At 43.0% G+C, this 14,076-nt stretch overlaps 1 protein-coding gene across 2 annotated transcripts in view; it reads left to right on the top strand.

Moving 5' to 3' along the window:
* The window catches only part of arnt2 (aryl-hydrocarbon receptor nuclear translocator 2), a 136,450-nt gene that overhangs the window by 9,297 nt on the left and 113,077 nt on the right, over window positions 1-14,076 (top strand). For both annotated transcript variants that reach the window (XM_080729881.1, XM_080729880.1), the window contains exon 2: window positions 6,553-6,664. In XM_080729881.1, coding sequence (XP_080586007.1) covers window positions 6,553-6,664 — 112 coding nt within the window. The remainder of the gene's footprint in view (window positions 1-6,552; window positions 6,665-14,076) is intronic.

Genomic DNA, 14,076 nt, shown 5'->3' with positions numbered 1-14,076 from the left:
AAAACCCCTGACCTAGACAGCCCATATCTGTGTGGCTGGTTCTACAGACAGGGATCTCCATGTATGGGCATAAAGGTCATATCATAGGTCTTTCACATAACGAATAACTGAGTAAGCATGTTTGGGCTCTCACAGCATATCTCCATATACAGTTCAGATTCATAAAACACAGGATATGATGTTGTTATCCAAAGTGCCGCGGACTCTGCATGGCAGGGACGTCCTTCTCCCTGAGCCAAACTTGCGCCTGACCGCATACCTTTGAATAGGATTGACGATAATACTCGAAGCACCACTGTGGGGTGTTCAGATGAGTGATGGCATCCTTTGGGTCGTCAGGCGGCGCCCTCCTTCTTGGGTGTTTCACTGATAGGCCCACGACACCTCCAGAGGGTTCAGCAGCGAATCCCAGCGTCCTGGGTTCACTCCCTAGATGTCATCAACTCATCTGAAGGCCCACGTGGAGTCCTTTCTCTTCATCCACACCCACTGGCTCCCCTTTTCAGCAGCCCTGGAGAGGTCCTTGACTGCCTGCCGGTGGGCCTTCCCTCGCACTCCCATCTCTCTGAGTAGCCTAGTTGTTGAGGTGGCTACAAACCCTCTGCAACCTACTTCCACTGGGCAGACCTTCGCTTTCCAGCCTTGTTGTTGAGCATCTGCTGCGAGTTCGGCGTATCTCAGCTTCTTCCGCTCGTAGGCCTCCTCCACTGCACCCTCCCAGGGTACAGTGAGCTCGATGATGTAGACAAGCTTGAGTGAGGCTGACCACAAAACAAGGTCTGGTCGCAGGTTGGTAGATGCAATCTCAGCTGGGAAGCAGAGTTTCGTGTCCAGGTCTGCCAGCATCTTCCAGTCCCGTGCTCTGCCCAGCTGCCCAGTGTCTGGTCTTGTGGTGGTGAGGCTAGCTCGACCCTTGCCCTCCCGAACAAATGGTGTTGGCTTCCAACGGGATGACGGGGGAGGAAGGGAGTTCACGCTTGTCCGGCGATTTTCCAGCACTGCTGCAAGACACTTTAGCACCTGGTTGTGCCGCAGTACATGGATCTCTATATATGGGTACCAGGGGTCTCCATATATTGCTAACTGGTCCGATATACATCACTGGCGAGATGGCAAAGAATTGGCGCAACATCGCATGTCGCCCTGAGGCGTCTTACTAGTACCAGTAAGACTCCCTAATCGGGAGATAAGCGACCGTCAGGTCGCAGCGTGATTTTAGGGCAAAATGTGTAGGAGCAGTGTACAAAAATGTGTTTGAAAAAATCGGCCTGAAGGTGGCGCTATATGGGACAGATCCATGTTGATGAGATGAGTGTAGACATACTGTGTACCGATTTGCGTGATTTCAGGGCAAAAATTATAGTAAGTGAAGCATGACCAATCCTGTCTGATTGGACATTATATTGTTCAGGATATCTGGCCTTACAGCCCCGAAAACTTCAGTTAAAAGGCTAACAAAAAACATGTTCACTTTAGCTGGCGTAAAAGTTCTCTGACCTAGAGGCCTATAATAGCAACCACTCTACTCCATTCAGAACGGGTACACATTTTGTGTATCATTATTTTATGCTTTAACTATTGAAAAATAGCAGATATACAAGCTCACAGCGCGGCACCGAGTGCCGCGCTGCGAGCTTGTAGATCTGCTATTTTTGAAAATTTTTACCCGATTCTATAAGTGTCTTTTGAATCCTTCTAAGACTTTTTGAAAAACCTATGTTTCTATGTCAGCAATCTGGCTAGCCATCGTCAAAGAAAATGTCCTTTTCACTTAACAGGAGCTCAGTTAGTCGGTTCTTAAAGACTATGTCAGTGGTTCTCAAACCTTTTCACGTGAAGGACCCCCAAAATGATATTTATTTGGCCACGGACCCCCATCTCAAAGTATTTAGTTCCAGGGACCACCCAGAAGCAAAATTTGAGTTACAAACGTTCGCTTTGAAAATACATACCGGTAGATTCAAATATTTGCACACATTTTCACGACTTTTCCCCCAAAATAGCAGATCTACAAGCTCGCAGCGCGGTTAACAGGAGCTCAGTTAGTCGGTTCTTAAAGACTATGTCAGTGGTTCTCAAACCTTTTCACGTGAAGGACCCCCAAAATGATATTTATTTGGCCACGGACCCCCATCTCAAAGTATTTAGTTCCAGGGACCACCCAGAAGCAAAATTTGAGTTACAAACGTTCGCTTTGAAAATACATACCGGTAGATTCAAATATTTGCACACATTTTCACGACTTTTCCCCCAAAATAGCAGATCTACAAGCTCGCAGCGCGGCACTCGGTGCCGCGCTGTGAGCTTGTATATCTGCTATTTTTCACTGGTTAAAGCATTCAGTAATTCTAGGCCTAAATGGGGTTTTGAAGCAATCTTGAATCTGGATGGAAAGTGATAAGGCAACAGAATTAGACGGGTCACAGGCTCACAGCACGTAATTTGACTTGCAGGAGAGAAGCGCAGCAGTTGGTCAAGTGGAACAGTCATCCACACGGTCTTCGCCAGATGAAGCCCTATATCTCCATCTGATTAGTTTAGACCAGTCAGAGTTTGTTTACTTATATACGCACCTCATGAATGAATGATGTCTGGGCTCGCACCTAGCAAGGCCCTGCATTGCAGCGTGTGTGCGTGGTGCTATCCAGTGGTGTGTCACACCAGAATTCTGGGCCCTGGGTACAAGGAACGCATTATGTATTCTTTTGTGCTTTAACCATTGAAGAATAGCAGCTATACATGCTCACGGCACGGCACCGAGTGCCGCGCTCAGCGCGCTGCGAGCTTGTAGATCTGCTATTTTTTTTTTTTAATCTTGAAAATTTGTGTCTTTGAATATTTAAAATTCTTCGAAGGTTTTTCGAAAAAACCTATGTTCCTATCCTATGCCAGTGGTGCTCAAACCTTTTCATGTGAAGGACCCCCAGAATGATATGTCTTTGGCCAGAACCGCCATCTCAAAATATTTAGTTCCAGGGACCTCCCTTTTTGAGTTAGAAATGTCCTCTTAAAAAAATACATGTATTCAAAGATTTGCACACATTTTCACGTCTTTTCAAAAATAGCAGATCTACAAGCTCGCAGGTCACAAGATACACAGATATACAAGCTCGATCACAAGCTTGTATATCTGCTGTTTTTCAATATGTAAAGTACTAGAAGTTTGCGGCCCTTTGGGCCGCAAAAGTCTAGAGTTCAGGCCGCTGCGCGGCCTTCACCGCCATGTTGCGGCAGTGTGGTGTGTGTAATGGCCAAATATGGTAGTTTTTTGAGAAAAAAAAGTTTTTTGAGAAAAAAAAGTTTTTTGAGGAAAAAAAAAGTTTTTTGAGGAAAAAAAAAGTTTTTTGAGAAAAAAAAAAATAGAAAAAAAAAATTTGGGGGGAAAAAAAACGCTTGCGCACACACACGCGCGCGCACGCACGCACGCACGCACGCACGCACGCACACACACACACACACACACACACACCCCCCTCTGTTGTAATCCGATACTCTACTCTGCTCAGCTCCTCTCCCCCCTCCCTCCCCCTCCCTCCCTCTGTAACTTGATACCCTGATGATCATTTCAGCACTGGCCAGAATGTTCAGAATACTATGTCAGGACTGGCTGCTCTGCGTGAGGCGAAAGGCGAGATGTTGTTAAATTGAAATAAATGCCGTTCAAAGAGTGGCATGTTTAAAATGTGGACAGTTGTAAATTTTCACGCTTGTTCGACGTGGTGGCTATGTTTGTGAGAGGTGTAGCGAGACAATGGAGCTAAACATTCAGGTTCTAAATTGTGACCACTTTGTGTTTGCTCCATTGTATGTATTAGATAAAATAATTCCTTGGGCCCTAGTAACTCAGTCCCACTCCCCCCCTCCCCTTGTGACGCCCCCGCTGCTATCCGGAGCGGAGCGAGAATGCTCAGTGTATCAAATATTAACTGTGTGCTACTGGGTGCACCGGGGCATACCGGCCCGAGCGCGTTTGTTTGGCCTATCCATTGCATCTGGCCGAATTACTGAGTGAGTGATTGAACGGGGCAGAGGGGTGAAGGGGAAAACAACTTGGTAAATGGAGGGAATTTGAAAGGTGACTTGGCACACTGTATAACTCAACTCGCCCATAATGACTGTGTCGCACGGCAGACTGACTCCATGATGAATGTATAACCACCAGCACATTAGTAGTATCTCTCCTGATTCTTTATGGGCTTCTTTACTGAGCCTGCTGTGCTTCTTTTTGCAACTGGAGGCGACCTGCCACCTGGGCTTAAAAAAATATTGGTCCAAAAACACTCTGATATACTTTGGTATAATACTAGGCTGCCTGCCTGCTACAGTGCTGCTGCTTATTCCAGCCTCAGGCTACAGCAGGGTTCCCCAATAGGCGGCCCGCGGGCCATTTGCGGCCCGCGAGGGGCTACTGTCTGGCCCAAACCAACGCCAGTAATAATGGTGGTATAAGAGCAGCAACAACACTAGCATATCGTCGTTGTCGGCTGGAAATCTCGTATCTCCAAATGTGTACGTTCTTTCCCAAATCATACAAGGCCGTCGCACAAAAGTAGTGAAAACAGCAGATCTACAAGCACACAACGCCTTGCGGTGCGAGGCGTTGTGTGCTTGTAGATCGGCTGTTTTCACTAGTTTAAATCATTTTTAAAATGATAAATACAAAACAAACGGTTTTGGACATACAAGGTTTCCACCCGACAACAACGAAATATAACTCATGTAATTGGCGCACTGGCTTGTCACTTGTCATGATCTGAAATGGCAAATCTTTGAGTAGCAGCAGTGCTATAGAGAGAGATCTCTCTCTATAGCGCGCAATGAGGGCCTCTGCAACTCTTTTTCCCGGGCTGGGCCCTGACTCTGATATACTTTGGTATAATACTAGGCTGCCTGCTACAGTGCTGCTGCTTATTCCAGCCTCAGGCTACAGTATGGCCTGTGGTGACTGCTTGTTCCAGAGTTCTCTGATACTGGCAGGCACTCGTATGGGAGCTGGGGCTGGTTTCAAGTCAAACACGTGGCAAGATCGATCGGAGTCCTTTGACTATCATTATAAAACGTAATTTAAATAAGAAGTATTAAAAAAAAGGGAAAATAAATGAGTAGCGGTACTTCTATGGCCTGCAGTCAGTGTGCATACACAGTTGGCACTGACAGGTCCAGTCAGTGGTTTGCTAGATCTTCGTATATTTTAATTTCATTATAGAAAGCACATTGATCAGCTTTTATCGATTCTCAGATTTGATCTGTCATCAAAAAAGCAAAGACTTAAAGACCTAGTGATATGAAAAATAAGTTTTTCACACTTTTAGAGCTACCGGTATATGGGTATTCCTAACACTAGATGCCAAAAAATAGAAAATGGATTGTTATATCAAAAGTCCCTGAATAGCCCATTCTTAATTATTTCCTGTGAACAGAAACGTGCTGTTTGATGACATAGACAGGTCTTATTGAATATAAATGATCCTTGATTACATTCACCTGTTTGATTCCAATTGCTGCGCATTCCTCCAAACACAGCTGATTTTAATTACAGAGCTACTCCGTTTTGAATCTCATTCTCAAGATCATAAGATGACGTCCAAACTATGTATTACTCGTTGTAAACCTAATGAGCACAATAACATATGTATCTGTAAACATTATAGGTTGGAATAATAAGCAACTTGGTAACAAACATTCTGTACATTCTGTATCCCTCTGCCTGCCGTTTGCAGGCTAATGGAAGCTACAAACACAAACATTGGGCACACGTGAGCCGTACCATCGCCTGAAGGGCTGGCCTTCAGATTTGTTCAGAAACAGACAGACTTGCGTTTCAAACTGAAAAAGAAAGAAAGAAAAAGCCCCCAAAAAGCCATTTCACTAGGTCTTTAATTCACTGTTAGAGTGATGTTACTAGGTTTTCAATGTAATGGGTCCCGGGACCCACAGGTGGTCATTCAAATGGGTCCCAGAAAAGTTTTATGAGTCCTCAATATAAAGTTTACGCGCGCAAAATGGCGTCGGACGTCGGTGGAATCAAAACATTGACGTTTCTATCGCCTGTTTAAGACTTTCTACGTGGATTTTATTTGTGTTAACGTAGGGTAAAGTAGGATGCTTTCACCCATGAACAATGGTGGTGTCTGTGGATTTTTTTTTTCTTTTACCGCGACGCGGTACATTATTTTAACATGGACTCCAATGGAGGCGCATCCCCGGGACCCCAGGACCATGACATGAATGAGTCCCTGGGTGACTTGAATGAGTTTTTGAAGCGGGATGCGCACGTAATGACATCACTGCTGTTATTGAATTATTACTCAAAATAAATAGGTATCGAAGGTATCTGTTTTAGTGTTGTACTTCACATGACTTGATGACAACATGGAATGATGACACTCCCTCATCAGTCATCATAGCCATTTCTTGTCACGTTCAACTTCTTCTGTATGTCTGGCCCCTGGTAGCTGTAGCAAACCGTTGCACCACTTGTGTCTAAGAACAGGCATGCGTAGGTTGCCTTTGCACTAACCAACCAACTGCTGTTGTTTTCATGTCTTCCAGAGATGGGCAGCGAGTTGCCGGGGGCGGTTGCTATGCCTGGAGGGGTCGGTGCAGGCCAGGTGAGGATGGGTCCAGCCATGGCAGGCCGAGGGGGCAAGAGGAGGGCAGGCGGGTGAGTATTCATATATACAGATCCTTCTCGAAAAATTTGAATATTGTGTGAAAAAGCATTGCAGATGCCATAGCACCCCAAATCATAACTGACTTCGGAAACTTCCCACTGTTTTCAAACAACTCTGACTTCAGAAGGTTGACATTTCGCTGTTATAAATCCTTGTTTTGAGTAGTTTTGTGTAATAGTTTAATATTTTGAAATATGGACTTTTGAAATTCATGAGATGTATGCCATAAAAATTCAAAATTTTAACAAAAAAAGGGTTCGAATAATTCACTAAATGTCCAATGTATCTTGAATATATGAAAGTTTCAAGAAAATGTACTTTTACACAATATTACAATTTTTCGAGAAGGATCTGTATATGAACCATCCATCCATGAAACTTTAGGTTACTTGCATAACAGCGCTTCTAAATCGGCACGAGTGACTGTCTCACTGGACACAAAACGAATGCTGAGACAGATAATTAGGATTGCTTGCTGTGTATCCCCGGTTCTCTGAGATGCATGAGAGACTGTCTCACTATGGTACGGTTAAATACTGGCTCATGCGAGAAAGAGAACGAGATCCCCACTGCGATCAATCGGTCTTCTAGGAAATGTGTACAGCTTTCTAGAGACTACTGGGAACAGGCAGTGAGATATCTCTCAAAGATGGCAGTAAGACCTTTGCATGAACAGTCTAACGATCGCAATGCTCTTGTTATGTTTTGGTGGAATTGAATGATGTCATTTGTCTCATTATAAGGTTAGGCTGGCAAGAACCAGTGTTGATTTCGTCGACTAAAACTATGACGAAAAATGTTTGTCGACTGCGTTTTTTTTCACTGACGAAAACTAAATAAAAACTAAGCTGTGATGACTAAAACTAAGACTAAATATAAAGACAATTTCGTCAACAAAATAAAAACTAGACTAAAACGTTAGGGAGAGACTAGTGGAGAAGAGAGTCATTTTATGTTTGGTTGCTCTCCAGTGTTGCATTCTGAAAATAGCCGATCTACAAACTGTTGTGAGCTTGTAGATCTGCTATTTTCAGCACAGAACCAAGTGTAAAATCGGTCATTACGATCGATGTCATCAAGGCCTGCCAAAATACATTTCAGTTGACTAAATCAACTGTAGATTTAGTCGCCTAAAATCTTATGATATTCAGTCGACTAAAATTAGACTAAAACTAATGTTTCAGGTGACTAAATTATGACTAAAACTAAATTAACATTTTATTAAAAAGACTATGACTAGAACTAAATTAAAATTTGTTGTCAAAAACAACACTGGCAAGAACAAAGCAATCCTTATGACAGTGTGCACAACGGCCTGTCGGACCAAATGACAAGCACAGGAGATCCAATGTTGAACCAGAAAGACCTGCAGAAACTACTGTATATGAGGTTCAGAACAATCTAGTTCTCCAAAAGGAAAAACAAATGGTCGGATTTTAACCCATTTAGAAGGGGTACACATTATTGTGTATCATTATTTTATGCTTTAACTATTGAAAAATAGCAGATATACAAGCTCACAGTGCGGCACCGAGTGCCGCGCTGCGAGCTTGTAGATCTGCTATTTTTGAAAGAAACGTGAAAATTTGAATTTTGACCCGATTCTATTAGTGTCTTTTGAATCCTTCTAAGATTTTTTGAAAAACCCTATGTTTCTATATGTCAGCAATCTGGCCGGCCATCGTCAAAGAAAATGTCCTTTTCACTTAACTGGAGCTCAGTCAGTCTGTTCTTGAGCGACTACTATGTCAGTGGTTCTCAAACCTTTTCATGTGAAGGACCCCCAAAATGATATTTATTTGGCTACGGACCCCCATCTCAAAATATTTAGTTCCAGGGACCCCCCCAGAAGCAACATTTGAGTTACAAACGTTCGCTTTGAAAATACATATATTCAAAGACTTGCACACATTTTCACGACTTTTTCAAAAATAGCTGATGTACAAGCTCACAGCGCGGCACCGAGTGCCGCGCTGCGAGCTTGTATATCTGCTATTTTTCACTGGTTAAAGCATTCAATAATTCTAGGCCTGAATGGGCTCATACACCATCTTCTGCAATACTGATGGAGACAATTGCCATTGTCATGCCAGCCTAAATCCTCCAGGAGACGCACTGGATATTGACTTCCATGCCCAGGCATTAGGCCTACACAAACATGAATAAATAATACAGACCTGGATCCAGGCAACATGGCAAATCAACCTGGCACAGGGAGGCTACAGGGACATGTCTTATTTATTTTCATTGTTGCTTTATTTATTTAGCGTTTGTGTGTGTGTGTATGGATATGGGCTGCTGGTGTGCTCAATAAAGAGAGTCCCCAGACAACAAGCAATGCGGTAATCCTCTCCAGCGCTCAGTCACACTGACAGTCTAGCTCCCATGGTGTGTTAACCCATTTAGGCCTACAATTATTGAATGCTTAAACTATTGAAAAATAGCAGATATACAAGCTCACAGCGCTGCGAGCTTGTAGATCTGCTATTTTTGAAAAAACGTGAAAATGTGTGCAAGTTTTTCAATATATATTTTTCAAAGCAGACTTTTGTAACTCAAATCTCTGCTTCTGGGGGGTCCCTGGAACAACATATTTTGAGATAAGGGTCTGCGGCCGAAGAAATGTGATTTTGGGGGTCCTTGACATGAAAAAGTTTGAGAACAGCTGATTTAGAGGAAGGATTTAGAAGTCGGGTCAAAGATCGGGTCAAAGATATTCCAAGACTTGCACACATTTTCACGATTTTTCAAAAACAGCAGATCTACAAGCTCGCAGCGCGGCACTCAGTGCCGCGCTGTGAGCTTGTATATCTGCTATTTTTCAATAGTTAAAGCATAAACTAATGGTTAAAGTGGTTCAAATCTAACGCGACTCGGGCGCGTTCCCGGTATTTGAGAGTTAAGCCATCAGGCAAACCATGCATACATACAAGACTCTGACAAGCCGAGAGTCGGTGGGTGCTGGCGTTCTTGCCGCTCGAGTGCTACTGCAGGAAGGAAAGGGGGGGGGGGGGAAGGGGGACCATTTTGTTTATTAATGAACATGTCACTGTACTATTTATCTATGATTATATTGTTTTACCACTAAATACAGCATGTGTCTAACTGTCTATGACCCAGCCCCCCCCCCCCCTCACGATTCTGTGCTTCATTGCATTAACATCATAGTACAGTAATTGCCACTGTATACTAGCATATGGGTGGATAACGGAGACTACAATCACTGGCTGTCATATCCCAGAGTCAGGGTTTAGTTGGAGCAACACAGAATGCAGAACAGTGAAAGTGGCGTTCGTATGAGTAAGGTGCTTCAGGATAAAAGAAAAGGGAACAAGAAAAGGGGGAGATTGTGGATGAGTGGTTGTCATGGTAACTACCACCAGTCAGCATATTTCTCTGCACAATAGATCCTTTCAGCCTCCCACATCAGTGGGCCATGTTCAAGAAGCACCCCCACAATGGCAACTCAACAGTATCGTGTCTGAACACCAAGCATATTAGTGTACCGCAGGTACACGAGGGATGTTGTATGCAAATCCTTTTTTGCATACAACGTCCCACATTATCGTGTTAACACATTAACAACTTAAAGGAGTAGTTCACCCAATTACACAGCCCACGAAGTCTTGAATTCATGGATTTTTTTCCTCATAAATTGATGACCGGCGGAAAGATGCTAATGTCTCTGCCTCCAGTAGGAGACTCAAAGAGTCTGAGTCTCCTACTGACCAATGACCTGGTCATCAAATCATTGGCTTAGGAATGCGACAAAAACAAAAACATCTCCCATGAATTCAAGGCTTCGTGGGGTGTGTAATTGATAGGAAATAAGTACGTCTTTGCGTTAACTACTCCTTTAACCCATTTAGAATGGGTACACATTATTGTGTATCATTATTTTATGCTTAAACTATTGAAAAATAGCAGATCTACAAGCTCACAGCGCTGCGAGCTTGTAGATCTGCTATTTTTGAAAAATCGTGAAAATTTGAATTTTGACCCGATTCTATAAGTGTCTTTTGAATCCTTCTACGTTTTTTTTTGGAAAAACCTATGTTTCTATGTCAGCAATCTGGCTTGCCATCGTCAAAGAAACAGTCCTTTTTCACTTAACTGGAGCTCAGTTAGTCTGTTCTTGAGAGACCACTATGCCAGTGGTTCTCAAACCTTTTCATGTGAAGGACCCCCAAAATGATATGTATTTGGCCACGGACCCCCATCTCAAAATATTTAGTTCCGGGGACAACCCCGAAGCAAACTTTTGGTTACAAACGTTTGCTTTAAAAAATACATATATTCAAAGATTTGCACACATTTTCACAACTTAAAAAAAAAAGGTCACAAAGCTTGTAGATCTCTGAATATTTGCCCTGCTGAATGAGAACAATGGTTAACATGCACTGTAACTTTTTGCCCATTGCAAAACAGGATTATCCCTCCTCATAGGATTATCTCCTAACACTGTGAAAAGCAGTAGCGCTGCTGCCATATCAGAGATACACAGTTTTACTTTTTCTTTTTCCCCTGTCTCCTTCCTCCATCTGGTAACACGACTGCTCCTAAATTGAATGTGTCAGCGAGTCGACCGGGTTCGGGCCGTCAGGATGACACCGTAACCGAGCCTTGCGACAGAGGTGGTTGATTCCAATCTGTCGCAGTGTTGTGACATACTACTGACGCAGGGGCGTCACACCAAATTCTGGGCCCTGGGTACAAGGATTCACTGCGGGCCCCCCATGAATGTTTGAAGCAGAGGTGTGCGCACGACTCCAAGTCGTCTCTATAGTAGTAAACTTCTTACCGGGTGCACGGTCGGGAAACATAACTTTACAAGGAACATTCTCAAAGAGAACACCAGCACTCACGGAATAGTCCTATAAAGGCTCTTTTTTATTTTGCATTAAGGTTGGCATGGTATATGCTGCATAGCAGCCAGTAACAACGAACGCGTTTCGGCGTTTCACGCCTTCATCAGCGTTGTATCTACTGTGGGCTAGGGAAGTGTCACCTTTTATAGTGTCCTGTAGGAGCGACAACTTCCTCCGTCCGTGTAGCAAACAACTCCCACCCAACATTGTACATGATAAGCAAAGACAATTAAATAATTCATTGCTCTATACACATCAAAAAAACATAATTCACATAGGAGTGAAAACAAATAAATACATCAGTCTGAGTCTGTTCTAATATAGGGGTCTACTTAAACTCTTAAATTCATAATCAATAATCGGTAGGAATCACAACAGAGAGGCACGTGGTACTCATAATTAAACTAAGTCAGGGCTATTCACAAATATAATGCAAGGTAAACGTCCAAAAGGTCAAATTTATTTAGTATTTCATGTGTCGAAACCATGTCCATTATAATAAAGCTGCTGCTGGGGTATACTAATAAAAAACAAGAAGAATTCATTCCACACACTATAAATATGAATGTTAACTATTGAAAAATAGCAGATATACAAGCTCACAGCGCGGCACCGAGTGCCGCGCTGCGAGCTTGTAGATCTGCTATTTTTGAAAAATTGTCAAAAAGTGTGCAAGAAACCCATGTTTCCATGTCAGTGATGCTCAAACTTTTTCATGCGAAGGACCCCCCAAAAAAATGATATGAATTTGGCCACGGACCCCCATCTCAAAATATTTAGTTCCAGGGACCCCCCCGGAAGCAAAATTTAAGTTACAAATGTCCGCTTGAAAAATACATAGGCCTATTCAAAGATTTGCACACATTTTCACGACTTTTCAAAAATAGCAGATCTACAAGCTCGCAGCGCGGCACTCGGTGCCGCGCTGTGAGCTTATATATCTGCTATTTTCCGATAGCTAAAGTTACTAGGGCCCCTCCACCTTGGGCCCTGGTAACTCAGTCCCACTTCCCTACCCCTTGTGACGCCCCTGACTGACGTGATCCGAGCGTATCCGGGAGACCCGGCAGCCGGAGCAGGGGAATGGCTCATCGGCTGTCTCCCTCCGGGTGACACGTTGAGAGAGGAGTGTATCTGCGCTATTTGAGGGAGCATCTCAATGCCACGTCCCGGAGATACAAATTGATGCATCGGTAGGGGTGGGCGATATGGAAAAATACAATATCACGATATTTTCCCAAGCTGTATCACGATACACGATTGTATCACGATTCTTTTTCACGTTGGTCTTTATGGATATTTTTCAAGTTACTTGACAAAAACTAGACTCTCTGGGTTCCTTTTGGGAGGTCTAAATTGAACTTTACAAGTATGTAACTCTGACAGTATACAAATGAAACCAAATGGACCCTTACGGGTCCATTTGGTTTCATTTGTATACTGTCAGAGTTAAGTGGAGACCTTGACATTTTAAAGTTTGAGAACTACTGATTTAGACCCAAATGCAGGTTTAAATTGAATTCTGCAATGAATCTCTGTATTAACGATTAAACAGGATTTTTTACAAGGCTCCCTCAATTGTATCACGATATATACGATACCTCTGAAAAGGCATATCGTGGAGACATTATCTCCACGATAATTATCACCATATCGCCCACCCCTATGCATCAGTTCATTTGTCAGTAAGCACAAGTTCTGTGCTTTCTGCAACACAAGAAACTTAACAATTTCTTTTTGCACATTGACAATTATGAACACGTGGTGTCTCTATGACCTCATGCACGCCAGGTTCGAATTCTTTTCCACATTCGGACAACATTGCCTGTTTTTTTTCGTGCGAAAAATCTGACACTGTGTGCAAAGGACTTTGATGATGGAGAGAGGGCCACTATATTTTCACACTCACTCCAGAGGGCCACAGTCAAAAATGGCAAAAGTAGACTATCTACGAGCTCAAAACGTGTCACACTGCAACACGTTTTGAGCTTGTAGATCGGCTATTTTTTAATTGGAATGCTGAACTCTTTTTAGCGAATTGGAATCCTGAATTTTTTTTTTTTTTTTTTTTTTTCGAATGCATTTATATGTTCTTATGTTAACTTGATGAACTTAAAAACAAATACTTTGGACATAGAAAAGACTAGTACTAGGCATTAAGCTACTACTATAGACTATAGAAATAATTTAAGCGGGTCATGTTTGCATGTTTGGAATTGTAACAGCTGAAATCAATAATATAATGCATCAGTATTTTCCGAAATTAACCTGTAGACCGTATTAAGTAAAGGAAGGGGCCGCATGTGGTCCCCGGGCCCCCAGTTGCCCATGTGTGCCTTAAATCATACATACTTAGTCGACTGAAGTCACCAAGTGTCTTTGCTGATAATAGCCAATCTACAAGCACACAACACGTTGGCAATTTTCTAGCAGTAGCTCGCCCTAGAATGGGACGTTAGCGTTCGTATGGTCAACATGAAAGAACTCAAAGTGCCAACACAGCTGCCTGGATCGTGGTTTCAAAGAAACTCACG

The sequence above is a fragment of the Nannobrachium achirus genome (assembly GCF_963921795.1).
Source record: "Nannobrachium achirus genome assembly, chromosome: 7".
In the NCBI taxonomy this organism is placed as follows: Eukaryota; Metazoa; Chordata; class Actinopteri; order Myctophiformes; family Myctophidae; genus Nannobrachium; species Nannobrachium achirus.
Note: the sequence above shows the minus strand (reverse complement) of the source record. Positions and strands in the feature narration are given on the sequence as shown.